The following is a 13,657-nucleotide window of genomic DNA, read 5'->3' on the forward strand; positions in this document are numbered from 1 at the left end:
TTTTTTTCCATTCAGCTCTATACTACATTCTCATTTATAAAATCATAGATTCATAAAACCTTTGAGTTGGAAGCAACCGCAAGGCTTATTAGGTTTACCCCCACATGGAGCAAGATTTCTTTTGTGAATCTCTCTGACCAGAAGTGGACCTTTTTATGCTTAGACTTCCATTGGTTTTCATATTTGAGTAAACATCACAATCACCTAAATGTGCTGTTAAAACACAGACTGCTGGACCCCTCTGTGTCCCAATCCCCTGAATTTCTGACTCAGTGGGTCTTCAGTGGGACCTGAGAATTTGCATTGCTAACAAGTTACCAGGTAATGTTGATGCTACTGGTATAGGAACCACACTTTGAAAACTACTGCCTTAGCAATTTAACATGCATCCTCCACTATCAAAGTCATGTGTGCCTGGTAATCTTTGGGTGTGTGCCCAAGATTGAATTTGGAAAATGTTTATAGAAATAATTTGAGGCCTAGGATGATATTTTTCTTCCAGAAAGAATTTGATTGTTCTGCTAGATACCTGGAGGCACTAGCAATCCAGGATCACTTTGATCTGATTTCAGGAGTTGAGGTTTTCTAGGCCAGCCAGATGACCCAAAGCCCAGTTGCAGTCTGTGGGAAGGTTCACAATAGCCTCTCCCTTGTCAGGCCCTGGAATCCAATTTCTGCAACGCTTAAAGCTGTCAAAAGCATTGCCCAGCATAAATGTGCCACTTCTGGATCATCAAATACTCCCTGGGACAAAAAGTGGCCCCAAATGCCCAATTCACCTCTTTAGATTTCGACTTTTCCCAAATCTTGACCTGATAATTCTTGATGACCTTTTTAGCATTACAGCACCTTCAAGCAGAATTTTTTTTTTAAATAGTTTACCCAGCTCTTCTGGTTATCCTTAGCGGGAGAGTTGGTCTGAATTATATAGTCTGCTTTTTACTATAAATGGAAGTTTCTCTATTTTATTTTTATCTGTGATTATGATAACCTTGACATATTTGTTTTTACATATTATAAACTTATGTCTATTAATCTTTCCTTTTCTATTTTCCAGTTACTTTTCATTTAGAAAGTCAGTCCTGGCCGGGTGTGGTGGCTCACACCTGTAATCCCGGTGCTTTGGGAGGCTGAGGCGGGAGGATTGCTTGAGTCCAGGAGTTTGAGACCAGCCTGGGCAACATAGTGAGACCCCGTCTCTACAAAAAAATGAAAAAAAAAATTAGCCTGGCATGGTAGCATGCACCTCTAGTCCTAGCTACTCGGGAGGCTGAGGCAGGAGGATCCCTTGAGCCCAGGAGTTGGAGGCTGTGGTGAGCTATGATCGTGCCACTGCACTCCAGCCTGGGTGACTAGCTAGACACCCTATCTCAAAAAAAAGAAAGAAAGAAAGAAAGAAAGAAAGAAAGAAAGAAAGAAAGAAAGAAAGAAAGAAAGAAAGAAAGAAAGAAAGAAAGAAAGAAAGAAAGAAAGAAAATCATTTCCATTTAGAAAGTAAATACATAATGACATATTTTGTTCTAGATTTTTATGTTTTCATTTTTTATATGTTATACTCTTTACCCTAGTTAGAATGTATTTCAGTGCATGCTGTTGAGTAATCTTTAATCTATATAGCTAACCATTTCAAGCTATATACCATCTGTCTTATTAATAATTCATTAGTGCTCTATAAAAAATATCTGAGATTGAGTAATTTATAATAATAGACATTTATTTCTCACAGTTTGAGAAGCTGGGACGTCTATGACCAAGGTGCCAGCTGGTTCAGTGTCTGGTGAGGGCCTGTTCCATCTTATCTCAGCAGCAGCCTCACATGGCGAAGGCAGAAGGGCAAAGAGGCCTGAGCTAGTTCCCTCCAGCCCTTTTATAAGGCACTGATCCATTCCACATCCATTCCTACCACTTCCCAAAAGACCTCTCCTTTTAACACCACCACAATGGGGAGTAAGTTTCCATGTGAATTTTGGAGGCCACACATTCAAACCGTGGCACCATCTAACCATTTGTGGAATACACCTCCTTTCCTCCACTGATTTAATATGTTATTTTCATAAAATGTTATATTCTTATGAAAACTAAAGTCTATTTCTGGCTCAGTTTTTGGTTTCATCGTTCTGCATAGCTTTAGAATCACACTGTTTTGATCACTATGGCTTTATAATACACTTTAACATTTGGTTAAGAAGTCCTGTGTCATCAGTGTTCTATTTCAAAATTTGCTAAGTCGTTCTCACTAATTTATTCTTCTAAACCAACATTTAAATCTTTTGTCAGGCCCCCATCCCCCCAAAAAATCCTGTTGGAATTTCTGTTAGAATTACATTAAAAATATAAAGTAACTTAAGATTCATATCTTCACAATATTCATTCTTCTCATTCAGAAACATGAACTATCTCTACATATATTATCTTTTTTTTTTTTTTTTTTTTTTTGAGACAGAGTCTCACTTTGTTGCCCAGGCTAGAGTGAGTGCCGTGGGGTCAGCCTGGCTCACAGCAACCTCAATCTCCTGGGCTCAGCGATCCTACTGCTTCAGCCTCCCGAGTAGCTGGGACTACAGGCATGCATCACCATACCTGGATAATTTTTTGTATATATATTTTTAGTTGGTCAATTAATTTCTTTCTATTTTTGATAGAGACGGGGTCTCGCTCAGGCTGGTTTCGAACTCCTAACCTTGAGCAATCCGCCCGCCTCGGCCTCCCAAAGTGCTAGGATTACAGGCGTGAGCCACCGCGCCCAGCTATTATCTTTTTAAATGTTTTATTCATAGTAAGGTTTTGTGACCTTCTCCATATAAATAAATTCTAGATACTTTATATGTTTTACATTTTTATTTCTTTTTAAAATTAATCTTCTTTTCCATTATATTTTCTAACTGGCAATTGCTAGCAACTAGGAAACTCATTGATTTTTATTAAATTATTTGGCTACCTTTCTGAGTTAGTTTACTAATCCTAAGAAGTTTCATTGTTAATTCTTTTGAATTTTTTAGACAAGAAAATATTTTCTAAAAATAATGCTAATCTTTTATTTTCCAACTGTTAGAATTCTTATTTCAAAATATTATTGCATTAGCTGGACCTCCCAGAATAATTAAGTAATAGTGATGAGTCTTATCTTACTCCTGAATTTAACGAAAAAGCTGCTTATGTTCTATTAAGGTTAGTAGTGATGGTTTAAGATCAACATTATTTACTGTGTTTTTAAAAAGCATTTTTCTAGTTGACCAACATTCTTATCAGGACTTATATTGAGATTTGGTATTAAATATGTCAATTTTTTTCTGGCATTTAAGATAGGGAAGACTAGGAAAGGAGCAAGTTCTATTTTGTATATATTCAGGATCACCTATTAAATATGTAAGAGTGGAGATGTCTAGAATGGAAATATGGCCATGGCTAGGTGTGGTGGCTCACACCTGTAATCCTAGCACTTTGGGAGTCCAAGGTGGGAGGATCACTTGAGGCTAGGAGTTCAAGACTAGCCTGGGCAACATAGTGAGACCTCATCTATACAAAAATTTAAAAATTAGCTGGGTGTGGTAGTGCATATCTGTAGTCCTAGCTACTTGGGAAGCTGAGGCAGGAAGATCGATCGAGCCCAGGAATTCAAGGCTGCAGTGAACTATGATCACAACCCTGCACTCCAGCCTAGGCAAGAGAGCAAAACCCTATCTCAAAAAAAAAAAAAAAAAAAAAGAATGGAAGTGAATATATGAACCTGTAGATCAGGGGGAGCGTTATAACCAAAGAGTCATCAGCACACAGATAGTAATGAAAATTATGGGTCTAAATAAAATTACCTACAGGTGAAGGGCAGCAGGTAGAGTATAGATGGAGAAGAAAGGGGGCCCAGGATCAAGCCCTGGGCCATAACAATTTTTAGAAGCCTGGTAGAAGTGGAAGAGATAGCAAAGAGACCAAGAAGAAGCAACCAGGAAGGAAGGAGGAAAAGCAGAGTGTTATATGGTGGATGAGAAGAAAATGTTTCAGGAAGGGTGAAAATGGTGCATGTTGTGGAATGCTGCAGCAAGGCTAAGTTTCCCACCGAGCTTTCTGAGCACCTGCTATGTGACGGGCTCAGTGGCTGGTACTGGGGACATCCAGAACTACACTGCCCTACCTCAAGGAGCTTAGGGGCTAGTAAGGGACAGGTTTGTGAATAAATAAGGCAATACATTACTGATACTTTGATAGAAGTGTGAGTGAGGCATGGCTGGAATACAAAGGAAGCTGTGATCCTGGCTGGTCATCTTTGAGCTGGATCTGGAATGATGAATAAGTGTATGTGGACAAGATGGAGAAGGACAAGGCAGGCAAAGAGAGCAGCACCAGCAAAGGTAAGCAGTAGTCAGGCAACTTTGGGTAACTTTATGGCTAAAACAAATGGCAGGGACCACAGTTGGAGATAAAAGTAAAGAAGATGGCAAAAGGCCAGGTCACAAATACCTCACATGCCCTGTTGAGGATGGCACGGGGCATTGGCGAGACAAGTGAGATCAAGAAGACAAGATGTTTAAGAACATTAAGACCACTGCTGGTCAGGCACAGTACCGCACGCCTATAATCCTAGCACTCTGGGAGGCCGAGACGGGAGGATGGCTCAAGGTCAGGAGTTCAAGACCAGCCTGAGCAAGAGTGAGACCCATCTCTACTAAAAATAGAAAAATTAGCCGGGCACATGCCTGTAGTCCTAGCTACTCAGGAGGCTGAGGCAGGCGGATCACTTGAGCCCTGGAGTTAGAGGTTGTAGTGAGCTATGATGACATCACTGCACTCTAGCCTGGGTAACAGAGTGAGACTATGTCTCAAAAAAAAAAAAAAAAAAGACCATTGCTGTTTAAATGGTTGATCATGAAATCCAACCTAGCTAGAAAAGCCAGAGAGACCTAAGTGAGGGACTGCTCGAGTCTGAAAAATAGTAACTAAGAAACCAGAGGGTACAAAGAGAGGAAATGCAGATTTAGGCAAGAAATATTTTCTACTTTGCCAGGAACCCATAGTTCTTATACTTTAAGTCCTGTTGTATTCTGAAATTCTTTGCTCAAAAGTTAGAAATTTTAACCCATCTGATTGTGTGCATTTCAGATTGACCACGCAAGACATAAAATGAGCAGGAGTCTTCCAGAAGGCTCAAAATATGCAAATCCAGGCTTCGCCAACACCCGGGAGCCAGCAGAAGAGGAGTCAGAGCTAGATTTGCAGCTGGACCACATGATGGAGTCGCAACAGTCTGAGCTGGATCTAGACCTTGACCTGGGTCCGGAGCTGGAGCCTGAGTCAGAGCAGGAGCCTGAAACCGAGCCTGAGCAGGAGCCTGAAACTGAGCCTGAGCAGGAGCCCCTGACTGAGACCGAGACCGATCTGGAGCTGGAGTTGGGGCCCAAATCCAGGCCAAGGGTTTACCCCTTGTCTTGGCAGCAATATCGGCCTGTGTATCGGCCTGTGGCTTCCTCCCCGCCGCCTCAGCCTCAGCAGCCTCAGACACGGTCAGGGGAGAGGAGACGTTACCATATGGATCCATACTCAGCTGAGGGCAACTGCAATGAGGATATCTGGGAGATGAACTGGAAATAAGGGGTCAGATAACCTTGGCCAATCCTCCCACCCAAAAGGGTGGCTCGGTCAAGAGACCTAGCCTAGATACAAACTGGCAGTACTTGCTTTGTGACTCCTCCACCTGCTGGCCTTCTTCCTTGCTCAGCCCTAGAATCATCCTCCAAGGTCACATTACTAACTGCCAACAATTATCTCTGAGTTCCCTCTCCAGGCTGCCTCATCTCACCTTCAGCAGATATTCTAGCGATGGGTTTCCTTCTTCACATACCTTGTATCTCTGGGGTTTGTGCCAGACCATCTCCAACTTACTCCTCTCGTCTCTCTTCCCCTTTCTTCAAAGAGATGAGACTCGAATAAAATATATAACTTTAGTTACATTCGGATCCTTCTTGCACCTTCTCCCTTCTCTGTATTCTGTATCCCTAAGGCAATGTCAAATGGGAGGGATTCCAGAAGGGAGTGGACACAGTGGAGAAGAGATGAGCGAGAAAAAGGAAAACTGAGCAGCATTTGTATTTTATATGCAAGGTATCTCCACTGCACTGATGGGGAAATGGAGGAAATAGGCAGGTTAAGCCAGGCCAAAGGTAAGGCAGCCTGTGAGGCTACATACATGCACCACTATGCCCAACTATTTTTTTCTAATTATAGTGTAGTATAGCATCCACTCTTGCTCAGGCTGGTCTCAAACTCCTGACCTCAAGTGATCCTCCTGCCTTGGCTTCCCAGAGTGCTAGGATTACAGGCATGAGCCACTGTGCCCAGCTTAAGTTTTGTTTTTACCCATGGTCCTCACTCTTGGTTTCTCATTTGGCTCTGCCCTCCTAGCAGTCACTGGAACTTGCTTTATGCCTAACTCCTATGCATCCTTCAGATCCCAGGTCATATATCATTGCCATAGGAAGAACTTCTTTGACACCCAGTACAAGGACCTGCTAAGCTGAAAGCACTTTTGCTGTTACTCCCCAAAATCAAGATCTTATCCTGCTGTTGGTTTCATAAGGCCAATTGCCTTTGCCAACTTATGGGGATGGTGGCTTTATGGAACCCCCTCTTATCTTCAGATCCACATCCACCACTGCTTCTTTCTTGCAGGTATTTAAGATATAGGCAATCTGCAATCTGTAATCTTGGTGGACCAAACTTAGTTAAAATCTATGACAGCTACAAACTCCCTAGGAGTTGGAAAAGTCAATCACTACTAATGTTGTCCAAATCCATTCAAAAAATTCCCCCTTTCCCATTAAAAAATGTCTAGTATTCTTTTTTCTTTTCTTTTTTTATCCTAACTACTAGACCACCAGGGATAGAATTAGTAATAAACTATGACCAGAAGAAAAATACAGACCCCTGAGCAAAAGTATATGAAATCCTGAATTTTATTTCCAACTCAATATACATGACTCCTGCTTGAGTACTTAATTTCTCTTGTTTGTTAAATGAAAGAAATCTTTCTCAAAATATACATGTCTCTTATCGTAGAGAGAGTATATGTATTCATTCATTCTACAAGAACTTTTGTTAAGCATCTGCTACATGCATAGCACTTCAAACTGTAAGGTAGATAAAACAATATTATCCCAATTTACACATAAACTGAGACTCAGAAGTTTTATAACTAGGCCAAGGTCATATACAACATGACCTCATATTTACAAAAAGAAGTAGGGATCCTTCCAGTTCATAAGCTTCATTTTCTTCATGTTTACTGAACACATTTATGGAACTCCTACTATGTGCCAGGCACTGTCCCAGGTGCTGAAGATATAGGATGAGCAGAACAGATGACAAAAATAATTGTGAAAAGTACCTTGAAGGTAACATATAAGAAACTCTGAGCGCATACTTTGGGATGACTTGACCTAGTCTTGGGTGTCAAAGAAGTTCTTCCTATGGCAATGACATATGACCTAGGATCTGAAGGATGCGTAGGAGTTAGGCATAAAGCAAGTTCCAGTGACTGCTAGGAGGGCAGAGCCAAATGAGAAACCAAGAGTGAGGACCATGGGTAAAAACAAAACTTAAGCTGGGCACAGTGGCTCATGCCTGTAATCCTAGCACTCTGGGAAGCCAAGGCAGGAGGATCACTTGAGGTCAGGAGTTCGAGACCAGCCTGAGCAAGAGTGAGATGCTATACTACACTATAATTAGAAAAAAATAGTTGGGCATAGTGGTGCATGTATGTAGTCCCAGCTACTCAGGAGGCTGAGGCAGGAGTATTGCTTGAGTGCAGGAGTTTGAGGTTGCAGTGAGTTATGATGACACCATTGAATTCTAGCTGGGCGACAGAGCAAGACTCTATCTAATATATATATATATATATATACACACACACACACACACCCCATATATTTATGTAAATTCTAGTATAAACCCGTAGCATCCAACCCCTCCTAAAGTGTAAAGAAAAATGGTTAACCAATTATAAATAATACAGCATTAAAGAAAGGATAAAGTGATGAACAAGTCAAAGGCTAAGTCTTCTTTCAAAATACAGATCACCTGAAATTGTAAGATATTTCAAACTTTTCAAAATGGTACAGTTTGATTTAGTTAGCTCACTTTTTATAGCATGGTCATCATGGTTTTATCTCCCTAATTAAAAACTGGAGAAAAATTCTAAAGACTTAAAAACAGGCAAAGACTGAATCTGAAAGTGTAAATGTCTTAGCACAAATTTTTCCCCATTACTAAAACAAACAAAACCAAGTAAAAAAAAAAAAACAACCCTCAAAGCAGCTTCCCTTAGGTATGATTTTTATATGTGAAGATCTAAGTTGATTTCATAGAACTTTGGAACTGCAGAAAAGTAGGTTTGGAAGAGACTGGTCAAAATATAAAGTGACCCAACGTAGCTGTCTCTAAATATGTTAGGTGTCACAAAGCCCAAGGACTCGACTATATTGGATCTAGACTCAACTCTCATTGATCAGCAGAAATAGAGAAAGCGATGGCATAATCCTAGGTTGTTAATAATGTTGGGGTCATAGAATCTCAATACTTGGAAGGACCATATTGGATCTTTTGGTTTGTAGTTTTAATCAAAATTGGTAAAATTTTTGGCCATTCTTCATCAAATATTTATTCTCTCTCCCTTCTCCATTAGGAACTCCACTTATATGTATAGTAGTCCACTTGAAATTATCCCATAGCAAACTGGTACTCTATTTTTTCATTTTTCCTTTTTATTTTATTTACACTTTCTCTTTGTGTTACTTTTTTTTTTGTAACCAAAACTTTAATCCCAAGGATTCTCATAAAACATATTACAAATGATAGCATGGAAAAAAAATCTTGCACAGTAACTCAAAGTTCAGCTCTACAATGCACCCTTAAACTGGCAGGACATTGGTATTTTGATTATCTCAAACTTCCAATTAAAGAACGTTACAAACAGCTATGTATTTATATATAGCAATCACATAAGGAACTTAGGATCTAAAGCAAAGGTAAACTTTCTTGGAATTTATCAGATTCTACACCAATTAGGCAACCTCTGCCCAAGGTGAAAACTAGTTGGATTTTTCAAAAACCTCTAATTTACTATAACGATGCAGCTTTTATTTCTACCTTCTGGCTTGTTTCACAGCAGCTTTTAAAGACTGCTTGTTCAATGATAGCTGCATACTTTACCAAGATATGGAAAAAAGTAAATCTTAGTTCAATTTTTGCCAATTTTATTTCTGTATTTTAAAAAAATCCACGTTTCAGCTGGGCAGGATTTAGAGGTTTATTATTAGTTTATGCAAAACTAAAAGTCAAGTTCAATTTTGCTGGCAGAATTGGAATGAAGGACAACTCATATTTACTGACTGCATAAGATGGTGCAGATCTTGACAGGCATTACCATATTTAATCGGCACTTCCTCCACTGCCTCTCCTTGAGGTAGGGACAATTATCCTTTTTATCCAGGAGAACAATCTAAGACCAGAAGTTTGCCCAAAGTCACAGCTATTCAACGTCATTGTCAGAATTCAAACCCACATTGGATCCCAAAGATTAGGCCTTTAGTCCATGTTGCTTCTTTGATTTGGGAAACGTGGCCTTTTGGTGCCTTTGGACCAAGAAACCCCCATCGGTGCCCTGGGCGCCTCTATCTCTTTGCCTCCTCTCCTTTCCCCCAGTGTACACACCCAGAGACTGGCAGCTTTTACATTGGTTCATAACATCCACATATATTTATTGAGCACATACTATGTATCTGACACCTTTCTAGGCCCTACAGATACAGCAGTGGGTCAAACATCCCAGCCTTTATGGAGCTATTATTCTAAGCTGTTGCTGGGGCGGGGGGTTGGGGGAAGCAGACAAAACTAGCAAACAAGCAAGCAAAGGAAAAAGAAGGCCTCTCCTTCCCCAGAGCATCTCAGCTGCATTGCCAAGAGGCACCAAAATCTCCAAGGGGTCTGAACAAGGGAATATACTGAAATACTGGTATTTAAATGAGGAAAATAACTTTACTGACTGGATAACACGTCTTTTTGCAAGTCAGATGGCTTCCGATTATTTGATTTCAACAAAATTAAATAAGGACCCCTGGAGTTGTCAGCTGATGGGTCATTAAAATGAGTTTTGCCTGTTACTATGTGATTTGGGGCACATTATTTGGAAGGAATTCGAAAAGAATGAAATGGTATTGCTATAGCAAAACCCTTTCCATTCCCATCTACTTATTTTATGTGAATAAGTTTTCTTAGCCAAAAAAATAAGAATGGGGGCCGGACGCGGTAGCTCACGCCTGTAATCCTAGCTCTCTGGGAGGCCGAGGCGAGCGGATTGCTCAAGGTCAAAACCAGCCTGAGCAAGAGCGAGACCCCGTCTCTACTATAAATAGAAAGAAATTAATTGGTATATATATATATATATACATATATATATATATATATAATTAGCCGGGCATGGTGGCGCATGCCTGTAGTCCCAGCTACTTGGGAGGCTGAGGCAGAAGGATTACTTGAGCCAGGAGATTGAGGTTGCTGTGAGCTAGGCTGACGTCACGGCACTCACTGTAGCCTGGGCAACAAGCAAGACTCTGTCTCAAAAAAAAAAAAAAATAAGAATGGAATGATTTAGGACTCAAGAAAAAATCACTTATTGAAATGCATTTAAAATTCCATTTGCATGATGCTATATGTTACTTTGATTAATCATGTAATAATAATACTTATAATGATAGAGAAGGATTTATTTTATTTATTTTTTTGAAACAGAGTCTCACTCTGTTGCCCGGGCTAGAGTGCCATGGCATCAGTCTAGCTCACAGCAACCTCAAACTCTTGGGCTCAAGCGATCCTCCTGCCTCAGCCTCACGAGTAGCTCAGACTACAGGCATGTGCCACTATGCCCAGCTAATTTTTTCTATATATTTTTAGTTGTCCAGCTAATTTCTTTCTATTTTTTTAGTAGAGACAAGGTCTCACTCTTGCTCAGGCTGGTCTCGAACTCCTGAGTTGAAATGATCCTCCCACCTCGGCCTCCCAGAGTGCTAGGATTACAGGTGTGAGCTACTGTGCCCCAGTAAGGATTTTTTTTAAGGATTGAGACCCCAGGAAATGATTTTATAAATTAGATTTCAATGTAAATGCATATTTTTGTGGCACAGAAGTATGATAGGATGATTGATAAAAGACTTTCTGGTGTAAATCATATTACCTGATGATAAACTTCTGTGAGGGTAAAATGGAATAGAAATACAAGTTCAAGGAGAAAAAGGAGTAATGCAAAATTCCTTATAGTTAAAAAGAATGTTTTTACTTTATATATGTATATACATGGATGGTGTATAACAAATTGCTGTAATATTTAAATTCCATTGGATGACATTCAAACTGTAATATAACAGTTTTATTTTAAAATTTCAAATTCCTTTCCAATCTGTATGCTTTTTTTTATTTCTTTTTTTTTCCTATTTTCAGTTAGCCAATTAACTTTTTTTTATTTTTAGTAGAGACGGGGTCTCACTCTTGCTCAGGCTGGTCTTGAACTCCTGAGCTCAAATGATCCACCTGCCTTGGCCTCCCAGAGAGCTAGGATTACAGGCGTGAGCCACCTCGCCTGGCCAGCTTTTTTTTTTTTTTACAGAGTCTCACTATCACCTAGGCTAGAGTGCCGTGGCATCGTCATAGCTCACCACAGCTTCAAACTCCTGAGCTCAAGTGATCCTCCAGCCTAGCCTCCACAGTAGCTGGGACTACAGGTGCACACTACCACACTCAGCTAATTTTTCTATTTTTTGTAGAAACAGGGTCTCAGTCTTGCTTAGGCTGGCCTCAAACTCCTGACCTCAAGGGATCCTCCTGCCTTGCCTTCCCAAAGATCTAGGATTACAGATGTGAGCCACCACCCTTGGCCCCTTTTATTTAATTTTCTTGCCTAGTGGCCCTGGCTAGAACCTCCAATACAATACTGAATGGGAGTGGTTAGAGTGACCTCCTTCTCTTGTTCCTGATCTTAGGGGGAAAGCATTCAGCCTTTTATCATTAAATACAATGTTAGCTGTGGGTGTTTCCTAGATGCCCTTTCGTAGGTTGAGAAATCCCCTTCTATTCCTCGTTTGTTGAGTGTTTTGCATAGGGGTAGTTTTAAACAATTATTTTACCTAGCTTGGGTGACAAAGCTAGATCCCATCTCAAAAAAAAAAAAAAAATTTAGTGGGTAAGGGAACAAAATGTTTGAAAGCTCAAGTTCCTTAGATGCCCTGTCCCTGATATTTGGTACCTCCAGCACCAAACACACTGCCTGCACAAAGAAGGAGCCCCATAAACATCTGTAGAACAAACTAGTTCCCACCACTCCTCCCATGCATTTCATACTCCAGTGATATTATGCTGCCTACAGTTCCCCCCCACCATGCTGTGTTCTCTGCCTGGAGTTTTCCTTCCTCCCTTCTGTGTGCAGCCAATGCCTATGCATACTTTCCAACTCTGCCCAGGTGTCACCTCATCCACGAGATGCCTCTCTCTTTACCTCTCCTTAATTTCTGAGCTGAGTGGGCCTCTTTTTTGTGCTTCCATGGTACCTTGTGCATCTACCATTGTGTATTGTGTTTATTTATTATATATTCAACCTCCCACTAAACTAGATAGGTATAATATCATGTGTGGTTAAGAGTATGAATTAATTCCACAGCCCAATTGCCCAGATTCAAAACCCTGCCCTTTACTAGCCTGTGTGATCTTGGTCGTACTTCAGTTTTCTCATCTGTCAAACAGAGAAGACCATAACGGTACCTATCTCATAGTGTTTGAGGATTGAGAGACAACAGTGTCTAGCAAACAGTAATTATTATATAAAAGTTAGCTAAGTCTTATAGTTCTACCATTTTATTTCTCTGCTTCTCACAGCATTTAGTCTAATGCCTGGAGTGTGAATGTTTGTCATGAGGGTGAACATGGTGGAAAGTATTTGAAAAAGGAAAAGAAAAAATGGATTCAACATTGCATAGCAGGTAGAAATCAGATCTCCAATGTGTAAGCCATGGTGTCCATTTTCTATATACTTCTTTTTTTTTGAGACAGAGTCTCACTGTGTTGCCCAGGCTAGAGTGAGTGCCGTGGCATCAGCCTAGCTCACAGCAACCTCAGACTCCTGGGCTCAAGCAATCCTGCTGCCTCAGCCTCCCAAGTAGCTGGGACTACAGGCATGTGCCACCATGCCTGGCTGATTTTTTTCTATACATATCAGTTGGCCAATTAATTTGTTTCTATTTATAGTAGAGACGTGGGTCTCGCTCTTGCTCAGGCTGGTTTCGAACTCCTGACCTTGAGCAATCCGCCCGCCTCGGCCTCCCAGAGTGCTAGGATTACAAGCATGAGCCACAGCGCCCGGCCATTTTCTATATACTTCTTAAGTTGACTTCACTGTGACCCTGTGCCCGACAAATTGGAGAAATTAAATCCCAGTCATATAGAGTTCCTCTCTCTAGGTTCACATCAGAGTACGGCGGGTTTACACACTGCTCAAAAAACAAGGAAAGGACTTTTGATAAGATCAAATTGATAAGATCAAATAAGATGTTATTTTCATTGTCCAAGTGTGCATGACCCCTTGGACAAGCCAAGGATAGTGCAGCATCTTTGCCTGGCCTGGGAG

At 40.6% G+C, this 13,657-nt stretch overlaps 1 protein-coding gene across 3 annotated transcripts in view; it reads left to right on the forward strand.

Moving 5' to 3' along the window:
* The window catches only part of SLC26A8 (solute carrier family 26 member 8), a 69,547-nt gene extending 63,611 nt beyond the window's left edge, over positions 1 to 5,936 (forward strand). For 2 of the 3 annotated variants that reach the window (XM_012746803.3, XM_012746804.3), the window contains one exon: positions 5,095 to 5,936. In XM_012746803.3, coding sequence (XP_012602257.1) covers positions 5,095 to 5,583 — 489 coding nt within the window. In that variant the 3' untranslated portion in view covers positions 5,584 to 5,936. Of the gene's footprint in view, positions 1 to 1,726; positions 2,187 to 5,094 lie in introns of those variants that run through there. The other variant, XM_020286975.2, reaches the window with a different exon arrangement.
* The last annotated feature ends 7,721 nt before the right edge of the window (positions 5,937 to 13,657 follow it).

This window comes from Microcebus murinus, chromosome 5 (assembly GCF_040939455.1).
Source record: "Microcebus murinus isolate Inina chromosome 5, M.murinus_Inina_mat1.0, whole genome shotgun sequence".
Taxonomy (NCBI): domain Eukaryota; kingdom Metazoa; phylum Chordata; class Mammalia; order Primates; family Cheirogaleidae; genus Microcebus; species Microcebus murinus.